Source organism: Muntiacus reevesi, chromosome 2 (assembly GCF_963930625.1).
Source record: "Muntiacus reevesi chromosome 2, mMunRee1.1, whole genome shotgun sequence".
In the NCBI taxonomy this organism is placed as follows: domain Eukaryota; kingdom Metazoa; phylum Chordata; class Mammalia; order Artiodactyla; family Cervidae; genus Muntiacus; species Muntiacus reevesi.
In genome coordinates, this window is record NC_089250.1 from 58,650,643 (window position 1) to 58,674,493 (window position 23,851).

General features: G+C 49.0%; 1 protein-coding gene across 5 annotated transcripts; it reads left to right on the plus strand.

Moving 5' to 3' along the window:
• The first annotated feature begins 2,710 nt into the window (after positions 1-2,710).
• Positions 2,711-18,855, plus strand: SLC52A3 (solute carrier family 52 member 3). 5 transcript variants are annotated; one of them, XM_065919727.1, is made up of 7 exons: positions 2,719-2,743; positions 3,298-3,386; positions 7,503-7,580; positions 12,588-13,200; positions 14,806-15,305; positions 17,015-17,138; positions 17,957-18,855. In XM_065919727.1, exons 4-7 carry the CDS (start codon positions 12,634-12,636, stop codon positions 18,167-18,169), a joined length of 1,404 nt encoding a protein of 467 aa, XP_065775799.1. In that variant the 5' UTR covers positions 2,719-2,743; positions 3,298-3,386; positions 7,503-7,580; positions 12,588-12,633; the 3' UTR covers positions 18,170-18,855. The 5 variants fall into 5 exon arrangements, with proteins under 5 accessions (XP_065775797.1, XP_065775799.1, XP_065775800.1 ...); XM_065919728.1 differs by having other exon boundaries at positions 2,730-2,837; positions 3,296-3,386; XM_065919725.1 differs by lacking the exon at positions 7,503-7,580 and having other exon boundaries at positions 2,711-2,743.
• The last annotated feature ends 4,996 nt before the right edge of the window (positions 18,856-23,851 follow it).

Consider the following 23,851-nt stretch of genomic DNA (forward strand, 5'->3'; position numbering starts at 1 on the left):
TTGGCTTTGAAATATGGCTAGGACTATGCCTGAAAAAGATGAGACAGAATGTTGTTTTGTTTTATTGTTGTTTGCTATACTACACGACTTGCAGGACCTCAGTTTCCCAACCAGGGACTGAACCGGAGCCCTAAGCAGTGAAATCGCAGAGTCGTAACTACTGGATTACCAGAGAATTCCCAGAAAGCATATTCTGATAGAAGGATCAGTAAGGAAATTTTGGTGACTTTAGAGGTACCGTGACTACTCAGAGAACGGTGGGCAATTCTGTTCATAAGTAGCCATGGCTACAGATAAGAAAGAACAAGTGATAGAGTTCTCATGGTCTATTAGTCCAGCTGAGAAAGGACATAAACATGAGGCCTGGTCCTCATTTGGTGAGTTACAAGGCAGTCTTTGAAGGTTGATAATAAAGATGTATTTCAAAATTAAAATTAAAATTACATGAAGAGCACCTGTGAGGGAGTGTGAGTCACACCTAAGGCAGAATTTCAGGGAGTCGGAAGGGGCCATCACTGGGAAGGAGGTCAGGCATTTCAGGTTCCTCCAGGGACCAAATTCTTGTGTCTCTGCAACCCAGAGTTGGGTTCAATACTTCCTGAGCCCCTGCCAGCTGAGAGAAGGGTCCAGTCTCTTCCCCTGGGGTCTGCTCACCTCCCACCTCAAGCATTTGCTGGGGGAGTGATTACTTATCAAGTAATTATCTCTCTCAGAGAATAAGGCAGAAAGCAAGCCAGAATCATCTGTAGACGTCTTCACGTAGTGAGCAGTTAGTAGGTGCCATTTCGCACCGGGCCAGTTTGCATCTGGGCTCAAATCCTGACTCTGCCCTTACTGAACTTGAGTAAGTCACTTAACCTCTTTGAGCGTCAGTTTCTCCATCTATAATGTAGGGAATAAAAGTAGCACCTGCCTCGGATTACTGAAAGATTTAACTGGATGTGAAGTATTACTGGGTTTCCTTGGTGGCTCAGTTAGTAAAGGATCTGCCTGCAATGCAGGAGACTCCAGTTCAATTCCTGGGTTGGGAAGATCCCCTGAAGAAGGGATAGACTACCCACTCCAGTATTCTTGGGCTTCCCTGGTAGGTCAGATGGCAAAAGAATCTACCTGCAATGCGGGAGACCTGGGTTCAATCCCTGGGTTGGGAAGATTCCCCTGGAGGAGGGCATGGCCACCCACTCCAGTATTCTTGCCTGGAGAATCCCCATGGACAGAGGAGCCTGGCAGGCTACAGTCCATGGGGTTGCGAACAGTCGGGCACGACTGAGTAACTAAGCCCAGCACACCACTCCTACTATTTGTCAGAGTAGTATTTTCCAGTGGGCATCAGATCCCGGCTCAGCAAGACTCTTGACCTCTCCGGGCCTCTGTTGCCTTATCTGTAGAGGGAGAGTAGTCATATCTCCTCGAAAGCCTGTGGTGGAGATTAAACATATTAACCCATGTCAAGCTCAGGGCCTGGCACAGAGTCCTCTCTTAGGACTTCTGTTCCACAAGGAGGACTGTTATGGTCTTCTTGACAGACCAGAACCTGGGGACAGGAGTCGACGAAAAGAAAGCAAAGAAAAGAAGGACGCAGGGGACCCAAGTCTCTAGTGGAACAAGGGTGCTTTTATCATGGCAGTGAGTGCTTATGTATTACTATACAAGGGAGTTTTAGGCAGAAAAATAAAGTTGAGCAAAAACACCAAAACCAAATGCATAACAACAGTAACTAAGGGAATATCAATCGGCATGGGGCCATAACAACAGTAACTAGGGGAATAACAATCGTCACAGGGCCAGAGGACAATCCATGTATTGGAAATAGGGACATGACTAAGTAGTATTACAGAAAAGTGGAAAGTTACTGAAAGGAATCCACGTATGTGTTCCGTCTCATGACTTCAGTCCTGAGAACTGCCTGAAGCTCTGCTCGTTCCTGTTTTTCAGGAGCTGTTAAGGAAAGAAGGCGCTTGAGAAACAGAAAACAACACAGAGGATTCCTTAAAATTAAGCATTCCCTGACAGGACACTATTATTATCCCCACTTTCCAGGTGTCATCCTTAAGCACTGGTATTCCAACCAAGAATTTCTGCTTCAGGGAGTGCTGTTCCTGCTTGTAGGGAATTTGTTGTTCAGTCGCTCAGTCGTGTCTGACTCTTTGCAACCCCATGGACTGCAGCACACCAGGCTTCCCTGTCCTTCACCATCTCCTGGAGTTTGCCCAAGTCCATGTCCATTGAATCGATGATGCCATCCAACCATCTCATCCTCTGTGGCCCCCTTCTCCTCCTGCTTCAATCTTTCCCAGCATCAGGGTCTTTTCTAGTGAGTTGGCTCTTCACATCGGGTGGCCAAAATATTGGAGATTCAGCTTCAGCATCAGTCCTTCCAAAGAATAATCAGGGTTGATTTCCTTTAGGGTTGACTGGTTTGACCTCCTTGCTGTCCAAGGGACTCTCAAGAGTCTTCTCCAGCACCACAGTTGACCCTAAGGTGGGGCCAGAGCCAATGCCTAAGCAGGTCTTTTGTCTTCTGGGGTTCAAACACTGGCTAATGTGAGCCTTTTATTGTTAAACTGACTCTTCAGGGTCACCAGAATTGGCTGCTGGGCAGGTTCCAGACACACAGTAGGCTCTTGGTGAGCCCCGCCCACCATCCCCCGCCTTCCCCCTCCTTGGGGCGGAGACAGGTTAATACTAACCCGGCTGCCTCTGGCCCCTCCCATGCAGAGCCGCCTGAGAACGGGACCAGCAGGTAAGCTGGCAGAGTCGGGCAGGCAGCTCAGGTCTGCTAAGGGCAGAGCAGCAAGTACCAGGGGCCAGTCACTGGCAAGGATCACTGGGCACCGAGTTGGGGGCACCAGTCTGGGGACAGCGGGTGCCCCACGGCCTTTCCCCTAACTTCAGCTGCTGGCTCAGAGGCCAAGGGATAGCAGGAAAGAAGGGCCTCCTCCCCTGCTGGAGCTGGTCCGGTTGGAGTTGGGGCAACCTGAGCTGGCTGGGAGGACTCCAGACCCCCCCTCCCCAGGCCAAATGAGTGGGCCCCTACAGACCTCTGCCCAGCTGCATCTCCACGCCACTGGGACATCTAGACAGCTGCTCCTGCCGGGTGGGGGCCGGAGTCTCCCCTGCCTGGCACCGGGGCCGGAGGCTGGGATGGGCACTGTGGGGAGGGGAATCCAGCCAAGGTCAGCCCCGTGGGAGGCCTGAAGCCCTTCCAGGCCTTGGGAGAGGGGTGAGGGAGGAAGGGAACTCATGGTCCACATTGGCTGGCTGCGCTCTCATTATCTTCTCGCTTCCTCCCTGAAGCAAAGCCCTAAAAGCCCGGGCATCTCTAGACCCTTTGGAGACACCAAGACCCAGAGAGCGCGAGCAGCTGGCTTGACAACGCACAGCCGGTAAGCACAAGGCTGGCTGAGCTGGGGGTGGACAGGGCGCAGGCAAGCACGGCTTCCTCTCTGGGCCTGGTTCCCCCACGTCTGCGAGACAGGAACGCTGAGATGGGACGAGGCTCGGGGGAGCTGGTGGAGCGGACAAGCGAAGGCGTCTGGATGCACGTGGACACGGAACGCCAGGGCGGTGGCTGACCCGGGCCAGGCCTCCAGCGCACCCGGGCCTCTCCCCTGCCTCCACCTCCTGCTTGCTGCAACCCTTCCTTTTGCCCCGCCTCTGTCTTTCTTTCTGCCTGCTTCTGCTTCGAGCTTTTGATTCTTTCTTTCCCTCTGTGCCTCAGTCTCTCTCTTTTTTTCTCTACCTCTTCCTCTAGGAAGAGGTATTCTGTTCACTCAACACCATCTCACTCCTGCCCAGACCACATCCTCACTGCCCTAGTCTTGTAAGGAGTCTGGAACCTGGGGTAATGTTGACTCAGACCCTTGTCTGGGAGCAGTGTGTGGCCAGCGCCCATGCTGTCAGCTGGCACTGTCTGAGCCGCCCTGGCTGACTTAACCCCCACGGCTGCGGCAGGCTCGGTTGGGGGACCTGGCCTTTTGCAAACCAGGTGGCCATCTGGACACTGGGAGAGTGGACAGGGCCAGACTCGCATGGGAGAAAGCGGCACTCGACAGATAGACACAGATAAACTCCCATCCCTGAGCTGATGCCTAGTGATGCCATAAAGAAGAAAGCAGAGAGCAGCTCAGTGCAGGCTTAGAGGCTTGGGCCCTGATGGTCAAGGCTGCACAAGGCCCTCCCTGCCAGTGGGGGAGGAGATGGACCAGCCCACACACTGAGGGTGGCCCCACTCCCGTCTTCCCTTCACTCCCTTGGGCCCAGGACACAGCTTTTTATGCAAGAATCTGAAGGAAAGAGACACCTTTGTCTGAGGCTGTCCTTCTGGCTTCGCTGCCTGTTTGCCCACCTGCTGTAGGAGAATTTCAAGGGTCTCATTCAAAGCCTTAGGTTTCTGGTCTCCCACAGTCGCCAAAGGGCCTAGGAAACAGATGTGTTTGGAGTCTCTCCCAGGTTCTCCAGAGCCTGGATCGCATTTCTCTCCCCTTTCCAGCCCAGGTGCTTGGGGAGGCTGGAGGTGAGTGGAAAGCGATCCTGCTCCACTTGGCCCCTGAAGCCACTTTCTAACCCCCTCCCCTCCAGGGCTCCACTCAGGCTGCTTAAGAGGGTTGGGTCCACAGATATACCTGGGCTCAAACCTCAGCTTCCAGATGACCAGCTGTGTGACCTCAGCAGATGACTTTCCCTCTCTGAGCCTCAGTCTCCTCATCTAATATATTAAATGGAGACAATTATCACGCTTATTCCAGGGTTGTTGAGAGGATTTGACAATACATTGTGTAAAGTGTTTAACTCTGGGCCTGGGGAGACAAGCAGGAAGAAATGGCAGCGTTGTTGCAGTTGTTACTATTGTTACTGTTTTCATCTGTTCCCCGTTGATAACTGCACCAGCTTTCTAAGGGGTTAACAGGTTTCATCCCTGATTCCACCCTGGTTCCTCCTTACTCTCCTCACAACAGCCAGCAGGATTCTATTTAAAATGAAATTAGAACTGGCCCAGCAATGGAGATTTTGACTCAGAGAAAATCTCTAAACTCTTGCCTACAAGGTCCCACGTGACCTTGCCAGTTCCTCCCCATGGGAACTGCGATAGCCACATCAGCCTCCTGGCTGTTCTTTCCCCACCAAGACCTGCTTCTGGCTGGGACAGGACAAGTGAGGCCCCACCCCAGGGCCTTTGCACTTGCTGTCCCCTCCCCCCACTACTCTCCCCTGACATGGCTCAGTCCCAGGCTTCCTTCAGGTTCCCTCTGACAGCTGCCCTCCCCGACCGCCTGCTCCCCCTGACAGCTCCTTTCCTCCACAGCCCTTATCACCAGCTGACTAGCTCGATGTTCCTACTTTGCATAGTGACTGTTTCATCCCACACTTTCCTGAGAGCAGAGATTGTGTCCAGCACATAGCAAGTATCCAGTGAATACCGGGTAAATGAATGAACAAGAACTGCAAAGCCACTGTAAAACAGATAACAGAGATGTGCACTTTTAAACAGTATCCCCAGCACTCTGAGCCACTCCTGAGATCTCTGAAGCCACCAGGCCTCTGCACTGGCAGGTACCTCTGTCCAGGACCTCCATCGTCCACTGCCATTGATGGCTCCAGGTGACGTGGCATGTAGTGTGGCTGGCTGGGAATAAGCAGGGGAGCCCTAAAGGAGATGGGCCATGCTGGGTCATAACACCACCGTGACTTGTTTCCAAATAAAGAGAGATTTGCAGAGCCAAATCACTTCCCTCAAAGTATACAGCTGCAGTTGTACCTGCCTCAGGACTCAGAGAACTCATCTCTGTGGGCCGTGGGGATTGGGGCTCTCAGTGCATGGGACCCACTGCCCATGAATAAAATTCAGGCTCCTTACCTCCCCGGCCTGCCCTCTGCTCCTCATTAAGCCCACTGTTTCAGCCACACTAGCCTAGGCTCATTCCTGCCCCCAGGACCTTTGCACAAGCTGTTCCTTCTGTGTATATGTTCTTTGGAGTACTTTTATGATTTTTTTAATTTAAAAAAATGTAAACATTTGATCCAGCTGAAATTGGTTTTCTTTTGATGGGGCGGGGACTAGGTAAGAGATAAGAAAGAGATTCAGCTTTATTTATTTTTCCCAAATGACTACCCTATCTTATGTTCTTACTGGTTCTATGTAGGAAAACTACTTATTTGTAAATGTGTAACTGGCCAGCTTGCTGACCTCATAGTTTTATAGCTGTTCAGGTGATAAAAGGTAACCATCTTCTGCCAATTCCCCTCCTCCCTTTAATTATTTACTTATTCCTCCTTAATAGGCATACCACTTATTGCCTCCTCTAAATCCTTGCCTATTTTATACTTTCTGCTCTCAAGGCCTGAAACAGTGAGTCAAAACCCCACCATTTACTATTCTTCTGTCCGTCTCCCCTAGTATGTCTGAGGCTTCTGGAGAAAGTTATTCAGAATACAGATACTCATTACTGTTTTGACTCCATTATGAATCAGTCTTTATCAATATAAAATGACTCTGAGTCTCGGTTTACACTTTTGATTTTTGCCATCAGATTCCATAGTGAGAGTTACCACTCCCTCCCTCCGTGTCTCTCTCTCTTTCGCTGCATTTTTTCTGGAAGACCTTCGCCCCACATTTACTCCTAACCTGTGCCTTTTGGTATCTCTTTAAGGTGTGTCTCAACAACTCATTTCGTTTGATTTTGGTTTTTGATCAGATCCTAATTGAGGCAGGACCTGAGTTTCTGAGTCAGGGCATTAATAGTAAATGAGATCAGTGTATTCATTAGTTTTTGCTTACCACCACTGATCAGTATACATTCTTGAACATATATCTCTGCCCAGTTAGCCAGTGTTTTGTTATTTATAAAAAATAAGAGTGGCTTAAACAATGTAGAAGCTTATCAATAACAACATTAAACAAGCAAAATGGTGTGGGCGAATGCCTTCACTGTTGACCTAAAACTATCAAAACATTGTTAATCAGCTATACCCCAATACAAAATAAAAGTTAAAAAAAAGAAAAAGCAAAATAGTCCAGCAGGGGGCAAAACAGGGTTGGTATGGCAGTTCTATGCCTGAGAAGGGATCTAGTCTCCGTCTAGCCCCAACGCCATCTCCCATTTGTGCAAAATGGCTGCTGGCATTCTGGCTATCACATCTAAACTCCAGACAGCAGGATGAAGGAAGAACAAAAGAGCACATTCCCTTTAAGAAGATTTTTTCAAAGTCTCTTGCAACCTCATTGGCCTGGTCTTAATTCAAGAGCCATGTCCAGCTACAAAGGAAGCTGGAAAATGTGGTCCTTTAGCTCAGTGGCCATTTGTCAAAACAAAAATCTAGTCTTGGTAATAATGAAAGAAGGAAGAGTGGCTGGTGGGAAGCAGCTAGTAGCCTTGGTCTTGGAATATCAATGCTCCATCTTTTCTTTCCTTCCAAAGTGTTTCACTCATCCTAGGCAGAACTCTACCTGAGCTGATGTGGGTCAGCTTTTTCTCAGTGAGATTCTGCCTGCTTTATAACAGGTTCTGGTCTCAGGTGGGAGTGAGCAGCCAGCACCTATTTCTGGGTCTTCTTGGACTGTACAGTGAGCAGCTGAGAAGGTATGATGAACTGCTGGCTTTTGAAAGAGGTATTTTCCCTCCTCCGCTCCACTGATCCTCTGGGGCAAGACTGCTTCTGTTTTGCTGCCAGTGAGTCACCTGCCTTGGCCAACGTAGGGTGGGAACCTTGCCTTTCCATCCAGCCCCAGCCACTGCTCCTTCTCCCTGCCTGCAGCTCTGCCTCTGCTCTGGCCCATGATGCATCTGGATCCTGCCGCCCACCCACCTCTTCCTCACACTTATCTCTGGGGATAGCCCCTGTGTCTTTTCTGCTTGCAGCTCTCACAGCACTGGGCACAGAGCAGGTGACTAAAACTCCCTGCTTGTTGATTGTTTAGGGGGAAGTGCTGACAAAATTCTGCCTTCAGAAATGACATGTATTGTGGTATCAGGAAGTGTTCAGGATAACTGTGTTTTGCAATTGCCACATTTTTTGAAATAGTAATCATGATCATTAACATGTATTGAACACATATGATGTATCAGGCATCATATGAGCATTTTGAAAGTTTCATGGTTATAACAACTCTGATGTTGGTACTGGGAGCCTCCCATTTTGCACAAGAGAAATCAGACACCAGAAGTTAAGCCAATTAGTGCAAGGTTGAAGCCGGGATTTGAGCCCAGACGTCTGCCTCTAGACACTAGTGCAGCAAGAGCAGTAAGGTGGCTGGAGGCAGTGACCTGAGTCCAGATCTGAGAGAGAGGCCCAAAGTTGGATCCCAGCCCACACCTTATCCCCTACTAGGACGGGATCCAGAGCAAGCCACACCTTGCTCTCAAAAATGAGGGCTAGGCTTAATCAGGGTTTGCAGTTTACCGGGCTTAGAGGATCCCAGGTGGGTGCCTTAAGTTAAAGAAGGCCAAGGGTGATTGTTGCCATGTAGGCATGCTGACCCAGTGTTGTCTTCCAGAATATTCTAGAGAAGCCAGCAATCCTGAGTTTTGTAAACCAAATCCTTCCTAACTTGCAGATGTCAGTAACTAATTATTTACAACTCGCCCCCCATCAAAATAAAACATCTGCTGCTTGCCTGCAGCCAGGAAGTTCCCAGTTCACAAACTGGAGCTAGGTCATCCGTAAAGGCTCTTCCACCACTGTCGGAAGGCAAGATTCCAAAGCAGCCCCTGCCCTCCAGGGGCTTCAGGCTCCCTGGCAAATGTACCAGGACACACCCACCCCAGGAGAACCCCGAACGGAGGGTCCTGGGGGCCGGGGCCGGCAGCCAGTGGGGTTCTCCTGAGGGGCAGAGTCCTGCAGAAAGCTGAGATGCGGATGGGCGCGGAGATGGTGCCCCAGCCAGGCTAAGACAAAAGTTTGCCCTCTCTCTGTGGGTCCTCTGGGCTCGCCCAGAGCCAGGGCTTGACCTGGGCTGTCAGTGGGGCCAGGTTTGCCACTGAGGAAACAGAGCTTTAGTGACTCGCCTAAGGCCCCCAGACAGGAGGTGGTGAAATGAGACTGAAAGCAGGTCTGGCTGCATTCCGCCTCCCAGAGAGGATTGGGTTTCAGAGGAAGAGAGTCTGGGTTTGGAGGGTCAGCTCTATGTATGGGAACCTGGAAAGGAACTTCCACCCCACAGGGGCTGCTCTGGCATGCTCTAGAAGAGAGACAAGGAGCTAAAGGCTGACCCTGTGAGTTGAGCAGAACCAAGAGATCAGGGTCCTGGGGAGAGGTGGGTGGAGCCATCTGCTGCAGGGGACCCACTCCAATCCCATCACCAGCCTCCGGAGAGGCCCTCCACCCCCGCAGACCCCACCCCATTCCCCATCTGTAAAAAGGATGTGATTGGACCTGTCAACATTTCTCTCCAAAATGGTACCTGTGCCAGCAGTGATTTCAGGCAGTACCTCCAGGGGAACTTTCTTTTATCCTTTAGTAATTTTAATATTCATATGTTAATTTTCAGCAAATTAGAAAAAATAATAACTATAACAGCAAACCCTTAGTGAGCGCTTTCTATGTGCCTGGTACCGTTAAGACAACATATACTCCTTAACGCTGCATCTCATTACAAGCCATGAGGTCGATTTACAGAGGGGGGAAATGAGGTAGAGGGAGGCAAACTTGGTCACCCCAAATCAGTCAGTTAGCTAAGAGGCAGACCTGGAGTCAAGTCCAGGCAGCTGCCACCAGTCACTCACTCAAATCTGTGAACAAAGAGTGTTGCCTGACATCCCAGATCTACAAGGATTAAGTTGGAACCCACAGCAGTTGACTCTCAGTGCTTCCTGAGGGGAATTCAGGATGGAAAAGCACTTAGCATGAAGCATTCTGTTCCGGATATACAGCCCCCAGACAGTTAAGATGCAAACCAAAGGAAGAATTCCAGTGACCCAGACATCCTGTATCTTCCCTTACATTGAAAAGCACTAAAATCATTAACTTGGGCTAGCTGAGTTTGTGCCTGGGTGTGTGGGTGTGTGACTGGCATTAATCCTTTACCTAGACTTATATATGACCACATGTAACTCCCAACAACAAATTCATATGTATCCTGGCTCCTCCCTTACCTCTTTGGAGCAGTTCCTCAGACCTGAGAGGCTGTCTCCCAGGTTACAATCCTCACACTGCTGTTGCTCAGTCGCTGAGTCGTTCCGACTCTGTGACCCCATGGACTGCAGCACGCCAGGCTTCCCAGTCCTTCACCATCTCCCAGAGTTTGCTCAAACTCATGTCCACTGAGTGGTTGATGCCATTCAGCCATCTCATCCTCTGTCATCCCTTTCCCTCCTGCCTTCAGTCTTTCCTAGCATCAGGGTCTTTTCCAATGAGTTGGCTTTTTGCATCAGGTGGCCAAAGTACTGGAGCTTCAGCTTAGTATCAGTCCTTCCAGTGAATATTCAGGACTGATTTCCTTTAAGATTGACTGGTTTAATCTCCTTGCTGTCCAAGGGACTCTCGAGTCTTCTCCAACACCACAATTGGACCTTTGCCAGCAAAGTGATATCTCCGCTTTTATAATATTCTACGTTGGTCATAGCTTTCCTTCATAGGGTCCCTGAATAAAGCTGAAACTCACTGCTCTTATGTTGTGAGATGCTGATTTTTTTTCAGTTGACAGACCCTCTCCAATGTTTCTTTGTAGACTGAGGGTAACAGCACAGGTGGTGTAACACAGGTAATTGGGAAGGTGGTAAAAAGGGATAGGCTACCCACTCCAGTATTCTTGGGCTTCCCTAGCGGCTCAGTTGGTGAAGAATCTGCCTGCAATGCAGGAGACCTGGGTTTGATTCCTGGGTTGGGAAGATTCGCTAGAGAAGGGAACAGCTACCCACTCCAGTATTTTGGCCTGGAGAATCCAATGAACTGCATGGGGTTGCAAAGAGTCAGACATAACTCTTCTGCACTTCACTTCACATAAACAGATCACAGCTTGGCTCTAGAGGGCTACAGTCTGGTGGTCTCCAAGGGCCTGTCCAGAGATGGAGCTCTATAATTTGAGAAGAAAAACTCCAGACTGGAATCTTAAATAACCATATTTTTGTAACAGATAGTGTGCTGTGTTTACATGGTTCACAAATCAAAATTATATAAAAAGATCTACACTGAGATGCTGCAAACATCCCGGCAGTTTCTATGTGTCCTTCAAAGTCTGCTTTGCGCAAATACAAGCAAAGAGAATATATTCTTCCTCCTCTTCCCCTAAGTCCAAAAGACCACACACTATCCACCTACCTTGGTGGTGTTCACTTATCAACTCAGCCTTGAGGCCTGTCCCATCCATCAGCCAGTGAGCTCTCCCACCTCCCTCTCTTTGTCACAGGTGTGTGCTATTCCAACAGGCCATCACCTCTTCCACTAGCCCCTCTTCTGTGGATAGCACAAAGGTTGTCTCTTATGTTTTGCTGTTATCAACAAGGCTGCAAGAAATAGTAACCTCGTGTATATCTCATGGCTTTGGAAGAATCTCACCGTGAGAAATGGAGTCATCGTTGACTGACGTTTCCCATGGTGAATGAAGGGGACAGTCTAAGACTTACTTGTATTTTTTCCTCTGACCTGTTCATATCCTATGTCAACTTCTCTATTAGATCTTTTTGTTCTTAATCTGTAAAAACTCTTGACATATTAGGAAGATGAACTTTTTGTCTGTGCTTTACATTGCAATATTTTCCCCCCAGGATATCATCTGTCTTTTGATCTTCTTGTTGGTATTTTTTTTGTCATTTTTTGCAGAGGCTGTTTTATTTGCTTGCTTTTGTGTGTTCTAATATTTATGCGGTAGAATGTTATTGTTGTAGCCACACATTCCGGGAAACAAACTCACTCAGAAGGACAACGCAGAGAGTGGAGTGCAGTTTATTACACCGGTGGGCCCAAGGCAGAGTTTCCTCTTAGCCAAGGACCCTGACCAATTTTTGTGAAAACCTTATATACCCTAAGTGTACACACCCAAACCCACCTCCCCAAATTCCTTTAAACTAGTCTGAACAAAGGAAAAGAAAGATACAATCAAAGTTAACCTCTGGTTCATATGCCTTAGACCTAGGTAGTTAACAGTGGACAATTATCAATAGAACTGTGGCCACACCCCAATAAGCATAATAGAATTTATGATTCTATTCGGTTACACAGACAATTAGGGTATTCTTTTAGGTGACAGAGAGTCTAGGTACGAGCCCTGAGGCTCTTCCATCTGGGGGGTAGGTCTGGTTTTCCAGTTGGTCTGTCATTTCCATAGATACTGGGCACATAGCTCAAAGTCCACAGTTTGGCCCAAGATGGAGTCCTGCTTTCAAGATGGAGCCTGTTCTGTCTGTTTCCTCCTTCAGTATCAAATTTTTCTTTTGTGGACTCTGGATTTAGGAGTCAAGATTAGGAAAGTTTTCCCTGCTGAAAGGTTAGTTATAAAGGGATTTGTCCATGTTTTCTGCTAGTAAAAATCCAACGTGTTCATGGAGAGGGGAATAATAAGAGAAAACCTTGGGCCCAGAAGCACAGTCTTTTGCTATACGATGCACCTGACATTGCTCACCTGATATTCTTCTCTATCAAACACATTGCAGGCTGATCTGGGGAGGGAGCTGCCTCCAGCCCAGGGCAGACGTCACCATGGCCTTCCTGATACACCTGCTGGTCTGCACGTTCGGGATGGGCTCCTGGGTGGCCATCAACGGGCTTTGGGTGGAGCTGCCCCTGCTGGTGGCGGAGCTACCGGAGGGCTGGTATCTGCCCTCCTACCTCACAGTGATCATCCAGTTGGCCAACATCGGCCCCCTGCTGGTCACCCTGCTCCATCACTTCCGGCCTGGCTGCCTCTCCGAGGTGGCCGTTGTCTTCACCGTGCTGGGGGTGGGCACCACCGCCTGTACCCTCTTCGCCTTCCTCTGGAATGTCACTTCCTGGGTGCTGGGCAGCCGCCACAGCATCGCCTTCCTAGTCCTCACCTTCTTCCTGGCCCTGGTGGACTGCACCTCCTCTGTCACCTTCCTGCCCTTCATGAGCAGGCTGCCCACCTACTACCTCACCACCTTCTTTGTGGGCGAAGGACTCAGCGGCCTCCTGCCTGCACTGGTGGCTCTTGCCCAGGGCTCGGGTCTCACCACCTGCGTCAACGTCACGGAGATATCGCCCACCACCCTGAGCTCTGAGACCACCAGGAACGTGGACAGCCCACAGGTACCTGGCATCACCCAGGGTCTTTGCAGCTCTGTCCTAAGGTCACAAGCAAGGTCTTACCGAGGGCCGGTGTTTCCTAGATGTTAGGTAGGCCCGTGTTCTTGACCCAACACCACTTTCGATCATCTGGGGGCGCTGCTGAGATGCACACATATCTAGGGTGGGGCTCCTCTGAAATCCTTGCGGTCAGGTGTATTTTGAAATCTGGAGTTTCAGATTGTAGAACACACTTACTCCACGTCTAAGACAGGGCCTGTGACACGGCAATCCCCACAGCCCACAGCCCAGGGCATTCATGCCCCATAGGCAGATGAGGGCTATAAACAGCTTCATATCCAGTTCAAATGTTGCTGTCAACCGAGTCACGAAACATTCTGACTTTCAGAGCCTTTCGGATTTTAGAGTTGCAGATAAGGGATTGTGAACTTGTATTTATTGAAAATTCTCCAGGTGCCACTAATGTACAGCCAAGGCTGAGAACCACAGACTTTAGATGTTGATAAACGTTTAGACATTACCCCATGTGTTTACAGCATCAAACTTTCTCACTGGACATGGGACAATATATACATCTGATATTATCCAAACCACAGCAGTGCAGCAATGGTTGCAAACCAGTGGCCTGGGCCACCATAGCAGATTAAAAAAAAATTTTTTTTGAGAGTTTGAATTAGTTAATAACATTCGAATGTTTTGAAATTTCACATAAATCTAGATGCATGATATCTCTTGAAAACAGTCGCCGCAGGGCGCCTTTGGATGGAGCTGTTCTGTCTGAAGCCAGCCCCATCTCTGAATATGCATAGTTTCGGTTGCCAGCCCTGGAGGGCGTTGAGTGGGCAGAGCTGTAGCTTCTGTCCTGACACCTCCGTGCTCTGTAAAATGGGGACTGCACGACGTTGTCAGAAGACACACACAAGCTGATACTGACCCAGTCCTGCTGCCCAGTGAGTGAGTCAGTGTGAGCATATATTATCCTCACCATAGGAGCTGTGCGTATATTATCCATCACTTACATAATAATGATAATGACTAGTATTTATTGTATACACACAGAACTCGGAGAGAATTGCAGACCACCACCATAAAGCAAATATCTCAATAAAAAAGTCACACAAATTTTTTGTGTGCCTATAAAAGTTATGTTTATGCTATATGTCATCTATTAAGTGTATAATAGCACTGTGTCTAAAAAAACAATGTACATACCATAATTTTAAAATATTTTATTACTAAAAAGTGCTAACCATCTAGGAATTTCCTGGTGATCCAGAGCTTAGAACTCAGCTTCCACTTTAGGGGGTCTGGGTTCAATGGGCCCTGGTTAGGCAATGAAGATCCCACAAGCTATGTGGGGAAGCCAAAAAAAAAAAAAATCAACTCTCTTCTGAGCCTTCAGCGAGTCATAATCTTTTTGCTAGTGGAGGGTTTGAAATAATTCAAGAATTACCAAAATGTGACCCAGAGGCAGGAAGTGAGCAAATGCTGTTGGAAAAAGTACCAATAGTCTTGCTCGACACAGGGTTGCCACAAGCCTTCAGTTTGTAAAAAAAAAAAAAAAAAAAATCACCCAGGGATCTGACTGGCCCTTGCTTTCTCTCCCAGGGAGCTGGCAGCACTCTGGCGTCTGAGCTGGCAGGGACAGCACCCTCCGCGATCCGCCTGGAAAGCCGTTACCTGCCCGCCAACTTCCCGCCCCTGGTCTTCTTCCTCGTTCTCTCCTGCATGATGGCTTGCTGCTTCGCCGCCTTCTTTTTCCTCCAGCGTCAACCCAAGCGCTGGGAAGCCTCCATAGAAGACCTCCTCACCTCTCAGGTCACCCTCTACTCCATCCGGCCGCAGGAAGGGAAGGAGCTGGGTCCCCCAGAGGACAGCGGCAAGGCCCAGGACCCTCTGGAGGAGAAGACGGCCCCCCAGCGCCCGGCCCGCCTGACTTTCATCTACGTCCTGGTGGCCTTTGTGAACGCGCTCACCAATGGCGTGCTGCCCTCGGTGCAGACCTACTCCTGCCTGTCCTACGGGCCTGTGGCCTACCACCTGTCGGCCACCCTCAGCTCCATGGCCAACCCTCTCGCCTGCTTCCTCTCCGTTTTTCTGCCTAACAGGTCTGGCCTCACCTGGCCCTGGAGAGCTCGGGTTGGGGGAGCGCTTCATGTCAGAACCCAGAATGCACCGCGCCTCCCTATCAGGCTGGAGGTGGGATAGTTAAGAACGTGGTGTCTGGGGCTCACCTGCCTGGGTTCAAATCCCGGCTCTGCCACTTGCTAGCTCTGTGATACTGGACTCCTCTCTGTGCCTCAGGAATCTAATCTGGAAAATGGGGAGAATAATAGCTCTTCTTGGGTTGCTGGGGGCTAATTTTGTAAAGCTTTTAGAGCACTGAGGGCCTGGCGCATGTCAGGTCTACATTCACCACCACTGGCCCATGAGGAGGAATACGCAGACAGGAAGCGAGGCCCCTATTTACAAATAGAAACCCTGAGGCTCCGAGAAGACCTTGCTCTGATCCAATTCCCAGGATTTGAGTCCTGCCCTCCTGCCTGCGGCCCACGCTGGCCCTCTTACCGCTGCAATTCTAGAAGAATGGCTGGGCAAATTGATAAAATGCAAATTGAGTCAGCCTAGATGGAGACCTGGGGTTTCAAATTTTAATAAGCAACCTAAGTGATTCTGATGCAGGGGCTTCAGACCCCACAGGAGAAATACCCACCTTGAGGTCATGAAACTTTAGGTCCCCCCTGCCTCCCACCTGCTCCTCTGGCCTGCCTATCTTCACTGCTTCTGAGCCATGCCCATCCCCACCTGCCATCCCCACCTCCCCTAGCTCTGCCCACCCTACCCCCATCCCCTACCAGGGAAGGAGGGATCATGAGGATGGGAGAGTTGGACAGATGTCAGTTTGCCAGAAAGCTGAGTTTTCTCCCTTGGGCTGGAAAACTGTGGAGTGAAGCTGGAGATCTCTGAGGCAACAGACCAGAGGCTGCAGATCTGTGGACTCTGAGATGCCCAGAATGTTAGAAATACAGAACCTGAGAGTCCCAGAATCCAAGAATCCTGAGACAGAAAGTGTCCTTAGAGGTAGGCAGCCCTCCACTCTAACCTGTCAGTGTGGATGGGGAGATCCCAGGGAAAAGGCCTCAAATGAAGGATGGTGTCCTCAGTGGTCAGACAGAGGGCCTACTTGGAAGGCCACCAGAGCCTCTGAGCTGGCTACCAGGGCCCCCAGATCATGTGAATCTCACCTTGTGGACCCGGAAGCTGAGGCTGGAGGGAGGGAGGGTCACCCAAGGTTGCACAGCACACCCTACAGTCACGGTGCCATGATCCAAGCCTCCCACTCATCTGCCCAGCTTCCTGGAGTGGGTGGGAGGTGTTGCAGGAGGAAATAGCAACAGATGGTACCAGGTGGGCCCACAGCCAGGGCCAGGCCATACATACTCTGCTCCCATGTGTTCTCCCAGCACCACAAGACTCATTTCACAGGTGAAGAAACTGAGGCTTAGGACCCAGTCTTGCAGGAGGAACTGGTGTTTGAACCAGGCTTGTGTAGCCCTAGAATCTGTCCTGTTTCTCCCGCTGGGATGCTGGACTCTGCTGTTAGTACTCAGGATGACTTGTGCTAGTCTTGACCTCAGGAACCTCACTGATGCACTTGAACTGGGTAGCCTGGAAGTTTCCACATGGGTCTAACCTCTAAACCTGGAGAAGCTGACCACTCCATGTGGCCCCCTGGAGCTCAGGCCAGGTGGGGGAATAGGGGCAGAGGTTCAGGCTTTTCACCTCCTCCAATCATACCCCCCCAACTCTGTCCTAGGTCTCTGCCATTCCTGGGAGTCCTCGCAGTGCTCGGGGCCAGCTTCGGAGCCTACAACATGGCCATGGCTGTGATGAGCCCCTGCCCCCTCATGCAGGGCCACTGGGGCGGAGAAGTCCTCATCGTGAGTGTCGACTGTGGCGCTATCCCCCTCCCACCCCTACCTAGCCGAGGCCTAGGAAATCCAGAGTATAGCTCCTATTGACCAAGTGCTTTGTGGTTACTCGCTCTGGAAGCCCAAGGTGGGGGTGGGGGTGGAGGAGGGATGCTTTCATTGCGGAACAAAGGCTTGAGAAGGTTAGTTGGCTGGTCCGAGGTTACAGTCCAGCCTCGCCCATGAACGCCATACTCTGCACTATGTGCATGTCAGCAGTAGCCTTCTCCCAGTTCCCCCTGACTTGATCATGCTGTGCTGTATTTAGTCGCTCAGCTGTATCTGACTCTTTGTGATCCCATGGATTGTAGCCCACCAGGCTCCCCTGTCCGTGGGGATTCTCCAGGCAACTTTGGGTTGCCATACCCTGCTCCAGGGGATCTTCCCAACCCAGAGATCGAACCCAGGTCTCCCGCATGGCAGGCAGGTTATTTTACCTTCTGACCCATCAGGGAAGCCCAAGAATACTGGAGTGGGTAGCCTATCCCTTCTCTAAGGGATCTTCCCTACCCAGGAATCGAACTGGGTTCTCTTGCATTGCAGGCGGATTCTTTACCAGCTGAGCTACCAGGGAAGTCCCGACTTGACCATGAGGGACAGAAAGCCATTGGGTTCTCCTTTATCCTTGGGGAGGTCAACTCAGGGGGCCCCATTAGCTCTCCTTGCACTTAGAGGCTTTTCCATGGGGTTCTCTTGGCCATGTTAGGTCACCCTAGGAGCACCCTTTGCCCCTGGGACTCACCCCAAAGTCACCTTCACTCAGCATCTCTCCCAACCTGTCTCTGCAGGTGGCTTCTTGGGTGCTGTTCATTGGCTGCCTGAGCTACGTCAAGGTGATGCTGGGTGTGATCCTCCGCGACCACAGCCGCAGCGCCCTCTTGTGGTGCGGGGCGGCGGTGCAGCTGGGCTCGCTCCTGGGAGCGGTTGTCATGTTCCCGCTGGTCAACGTGTTGAGGCTCTTCTCATCCGCTGACTTCTGCAGCCTGCAGTGCTCCGCCTAAACCAGCTGAAGGGACGCGATCCATCATAAGGCCCCGCCCTCATTACTAACTCCTGAAAACTGGGACACACCTCGAGGCAAGGTGTTTGCCCAAGGTCACAGAGCCAGTGGTAGAGAGCAGGGAGGCAGAGCCTGAGTCCTCTCTGGAAAGGTGGGGAGTGGTGTGGGCCTCCCAGGGGACGTGGAAATGCAAAGCACAGCCCACCCCAACTCTGTCACTGTGCCTGCAGTCCTAGCTTCTCAGATCTCGTTTCAGCTCTTGAGAGATGACTGTGAGAAATGAACTATTTTCTGCCATATCAGTAAACAAAGGATATCACAGCCTCCAGCGATTGCAGGTGTCCAACATGAGCCAGGGAGCCCTGAGGAAACTCAGGATATGAAAACACAGGACCCTGACCCCAGAGAGCTGAGGTGAATATCAGAGGGGTGATTTCAGTGAGCCCAGACTCTTGCTAAATACATAGAAAAGCGCTGAATTGCTTAACTTGCAATTTCTGGTTTTCTTTCATTAACAGTAATCTATTGATGCTTCCACTACCTGCCCTTTGTGACAAAACTCCTATATCCTAGCTCCTCCCCTAAGCTTCTGGGAGCAGTTCTCTCAGGGTTACTTGAGATGCTGCCTCCCAGGCTTGAAGTCCTAAAAATTCCCACTGAATAAAACATAACTCTTTAACTTTTAGATTGTGAATATTTTTTACGTCAACAGTTCTGCAGCACCCAGCTGGATGGTGTTAGAAGGGGAACAGCTGGGAGGGTGAGCCGCCTGTTACAAGCCATGTGACCTTGGGGAAGTCACTTGATTGCTAGGTGCCTCTGTTTCCTCTTCCACAAAATGGGAATTATTAGCACCTATGTCATAGGTTTGGCAGGGATAAAATGGTGAAGCACCCAGCATGTCCTGATCTGATGACCAAGAGTAATAACAGGAGGGACAATCAACAAAGCCTAGAAGTGGCTAGAGGGGTTGAGAGATGTCCCCTTCTCCATATCCTTTCCACCCCTGTTCTCACAGAGAAGCTTCTAGAAGACAGATGGCTAATGGTGGACTCTCTCTCGTCTTGGCTTCCCAGTATGGAGGAACGTTGTACCCCATGTACCCCTTCTTGTTACCCCTGCTGATCCAGGAAGGCTCACTCCTTGGAGAGTAAATTACCTCCTAAGAGGCAGAAGGAGATCACTGGGGTGGAGGGGCCACAGCATGACTCTGAATATGAGTTCCCCCACCCCATTCACTGGCTGACTCTGAACTGGAAGGCAGTCCTCTGAACTGGAGGGAGGAGGAGAGTAGGGAGGAGTGTGTTAGCGACCTGATAGTTTTTTGGTTTTATCTTTTTTAAAAAAAAATAAATAAAGATATTCCTTGTTTTTACACTAAGGTCATCCTTCTAGAGAAAGTCCAACATGAATGCCAAAAAAATGTTTCAATATAATCAGCTTTCAGTTGGTTCTAAAGTGAAGGCTGAGCTCAGAAATAAACAGAATCAAGGGCTTAGAGAAGGTCTGGTCCTGGGACTTCTTTTCTTCACAGGTTTGTTTTGTTTGCTTGCCACCACTCCTCCTTTTTATTTTGAATAGATAATATAAAGTCACATATTTCAAAAATCATAAAATAAAAAATGATATTTAGCAAAAAAGAAATTCCATCTCTCTCCACTTCCTGCTCTGTCCAGCTCCTCTGAACATGCACATGAGCACTTTTATCAGTTCCTTGTTTATTCTTCCAGAGATTATGCAAATGTAAACAAATTCAAATATAGTCTTTTTACATAAAGAATAGTAAATCACTGTGTACTTTGCACTTTCACGCGACAGTGAAAATGTAGTCTTCTCATTCTTTGTCATGATTGCATAGTATTCCACTGTGTGGAGCTGCCAGATTTATTCAACCAGCCCTCTGTAGAGAGGCCTTTGAAGGTGTTGGAGACAAAATTTTAAAAATCTCCCACCAAACCCAAAAACCTCCCACAAAAGCAGAAAACAGTTTGATTATTGAATATATGTTCAATGTGATTGTGGTACACATCACAAGACAGTCTGCTAAAGAGACCGCAGAGGTGGAAAGAAACTCCACCCTTTTATAAAGCCCAGCAGACACAACCTGTTAACATTACATCCAGGCTCTCAACCGACAACCTGTTCTCAAGAAAGAGAACTAGAGAGTACGGTTGGTCACCCTGAACTCAGCTGGCATTTGGGGTGGCTGGCTGTTAGCTAATTGTCCTTATCCACAGGAAAGAAGAATTCATATCTTTCTGTGAAGGTGGCATTGCTATTTGGAGCCAAACCTTGAAATTAACTCCTCGCCTGGAACAGGCGTGTGGGTGCCGGGGCAGGGGGCGGGGGGGGGGGGGGGGGGGGCGGCCTGGCTTCCTGATATTTACATTGCAAACAGAGGGTTCCTGCATCCTTGAGAAAAACATTCCTGGATAGAAAAACTGACAAGAGGCTTATTCAGCTTTTTAAAAAGACTCATATACATAGGAAAAGAAGCGGAGAAAAAATTTACAAGTTTTCTAAAGTAAATGCTCTAAGAAAAAGGAGCAGGGATGTCTCTTTCCCTTTTTGGCACCAGGAAGCAATGTTTTTATTTGTATTTGCCCTTCCAAGGGCGTTTGGATTATTTCTAGTCATTCCACCCACAAAAGATACTGGAGTGGATGATGAGCACCAAGACCGTGTCTCTGTACTGACAGGGGAAGACGCTCCAAGATTAATTACACACACAGGAAGCAGATGCATAAGAGCGGGTAGCCTGCGGTGCTAGCCATACTAGTACATTCTGTCAAGGACGAGGTGGGAGGGCAGTGACTTGGTATCTGGAAAAGTCACCTCCATCTGACAGCCCTCCCTGTGGTTTCGCTTCCACCCACCTCCTTGGGTGTCCTGTGACCTTGACAGCCTTTAAGTTACCTTGCACAAGTCAGCTCTCCTTGTACAATGGGGACAATAAAAGCCCCATCCTTTCAGGGTTCTGGTGAGGATTAATTAGCTTCGCACCTGCAAGCAATGAGCATTCCATCATTTTCATTAAAAAGTTTCCACTTGGTGAGAATATCTGCTATAGACCCTGAATGCCCCTTAACCTCAGGCCCACTCTGCGAGTCTGACCCAAGTCACATGATGTCTTTATGGGCCAACCAAGACCATTTCCCAGAAGAATGAGATCAGAACTCCGGACTCTGCCTAGGGTTGGCAGCGGGTGGGTATCCCTGAGGACGCCCCCTGATAGCATTAAGGTTATAGATCTTAAATAGGGTGGTTACTTTGGATTACTTGAATGGGCCCAATCTAATCACATAAGTCTAATCACATAAGTCTAATATAATCACATAAACAGAGAATCAGAAGAGATTCAGTGGGGACTCGCATGGTGGTTCAGTGGCTGGGACTCTGCGCTCCCAATTCAGGGGCCCCAGTTCCATCCCTCGTCAGGGAACTAGATCTCACAGTCTGTAACTGAGTTCACATGTCATAACTTAAAAAAAAAAAGAAGAAGAAAAGAAGAAAAAAAAATCCCACATGTCACAACGAAGGTCCAAGATCCTACGAGCCACAACTAAGACCTGGCATAACCAAATAAATAAATAAAAATAAACATTAAAAAAGAAGAGAGTGAAAGAACTAAGAAATACACAGCATCATACCCTTCAAAAGCAAAAAACCCAACAATTCTATTAAGAATGGACACAGGAACTGAAACTATATTTTTCCGAAAAAGACATACAGATGACAAACAGGTACATGAAAAGGTGCTCAGCATCACTAATCATTGTATGTGTATGCTCAGTCATGTCCAACTCTTTGAAACTCCATAAACTGTAGCTTGCCAGGCTCCTCTGTCCATGGGATTCTCCAGGCAAGAATACCAGAGTGGGTTGCCATTTCCTCCTCCAGGAGATCTTTCCGACCCAGGAATCTAAACCCACATCTCTTGTGTCTCATGCATTGTCAGGTGGATTCTTTACCAACTGTACCACATAGGAAGCCCAATCATTAAGGAAATGCAAATTAAAGCCACAAGGCCATATATCATACAGCTGCTATCAAAAAGACAGGAGTTAAGTGTGGGTGTGTGGGAATGTGAAGAAAAGGCAGCCCGCATGCACTGTTGGTAGGTCTGTAAATTAATGCAGCCACAACAGAAAACAGTATGGAGGTTCCTTGAAAAAATAAAAACAGAACTACTAGATGATCCTGCAATCCTATTTCTAGGTATGTTGCAGGAAGGGGGACGCCTTCCAGGGCCCGAAACTGGGCTCTTGTCTAACACTCGGAAATGAATTGTCCGAGGAGACACATGCTGACAAAGCAAGAGATTTTATTGGGAAAGGGCACCCGGGTGGAGAGCAGGAGGGTAAGGGAACCCAGGAGAACTGCTCTGCCGCATGGCTCGCAGTCTTGGGTTTTATGGTGATGGGATTCGTTTCCGGGTAGTCTTTGGCCAATCATTCTAATTCAGAGTCTTTCCTGGTGGCGCACGCATCGCTCAGCCAAGATGGATGCTAGCGAGAGGGATTCTGGGAAGTGGACGGACAGGTAGTGTCTCCTCTCGATCTTTCCCGAACTCTTCCGGCTGGTGGTGGCTTATTAGTTCCGTATTCCTTATCAGGATCTCCTGCCATAAAACAACTCATGCAAATGGTTACTATGGTGCCTGGCCAGGGTGGGCGGTTTCAGTCAGTGTGCTCCCCTAACAACTCCCCCCTGAGAGACTTCACACTCAAGATGCTTCTTGGGAATTGGGGCGGAGGTCTCTTTCTTCTGTAACTTCTTCCTGCTGTGCCTGGGCGTAGGCCTGCCTAGCAGAGCAGAAGTCTCTCTCTACCTGATCTAAGTTGGGGTGTTTTACATCTGAAACCAGCTTTTACTCTTGTAATAACAGCGACTTAGTTTGAAACTGTCAGCGCCTCTCAGAGGTAAAATAGACAGGGGCCAAACAGGAGACCTAACAGGATGGTCATCACTGGTCCCCAGAAACAGGAGGCACCGCTGGGATGATTGGCTGGTGGTCAAGCGACAGAGCTGTGTTCTAAGAATCTTATGTTTAGTCTGAAGTTACCATCTTCCACCTGGGTGGGGGCTCTAGTTCTGTAGAAGAACTCAAAAGACATTGTTATGCATATTTTTTTTTTTTTTTTTTTTGAGTAGGAACCAGGACCTGTCTCAAGGCTGTACCACCATTTGATTGTTTCCCCTCTGTTTCTATATTTTTTTCCTTCTCTGATTGGCAATTGTTTGAATCTACCCGTTGGAACTCAGGGAAGGTCAAGGAGGCTGAATAAAGCCTATATTTTACAGTACAGCAGATCTGTACTCCAGAGTCGCCACTCCGCAGAGTCCTGTTCAGTTTTATTTAGGGAACAGGGCAACTATGACTGTGATAACTTTTTGTCAAAATGGGGCATAGGATCGCCTCAGCTTGGAGAAGAGACACTGAATTGGAAGTATTCCTGAGTTCTAAGTCTTAAATCTGAGTCTTGTATGATTAAAATCTCAATCTCTTGGTCTGCCATTTTGTTGTAACATACCCAGTTAGTAGTAGCTGGAGAAGGGATAACTGGAGTTTTAATAGACAAAGTAAATCTCTTTCTTTTAGAAGAATAGGCCTGAAATCCAGTCAGGACCTGGCACTTCAGGGAGACTTGTAGCCAGGTGGCCAGTTGCCTAGTTTTATAAA

Coding starts and splice junctions, on each gene's coding strand:
- SLC52A3 (XM_065919725.1), top strand. CDS start 12,634: ATGGCCTTCCTGATACACCTGCTGGTCTGCACGTTCGGGATGGGCTCC. Junction 13,201..14,805: donor GGAACGTGGACAGCCCACAG/GTACCTGGCATC, acceptor TTTCTCTCCCAG/GGAGCTGGCAGCACTCTGGC. Junction 17,139..17,956: donor GGGGCGGAGAAGTCCTCATC/GTGAGTGTCGAC, acceptor CTGTCTCTGCAG/GTGGCTTCTTGGGTGCTGTT.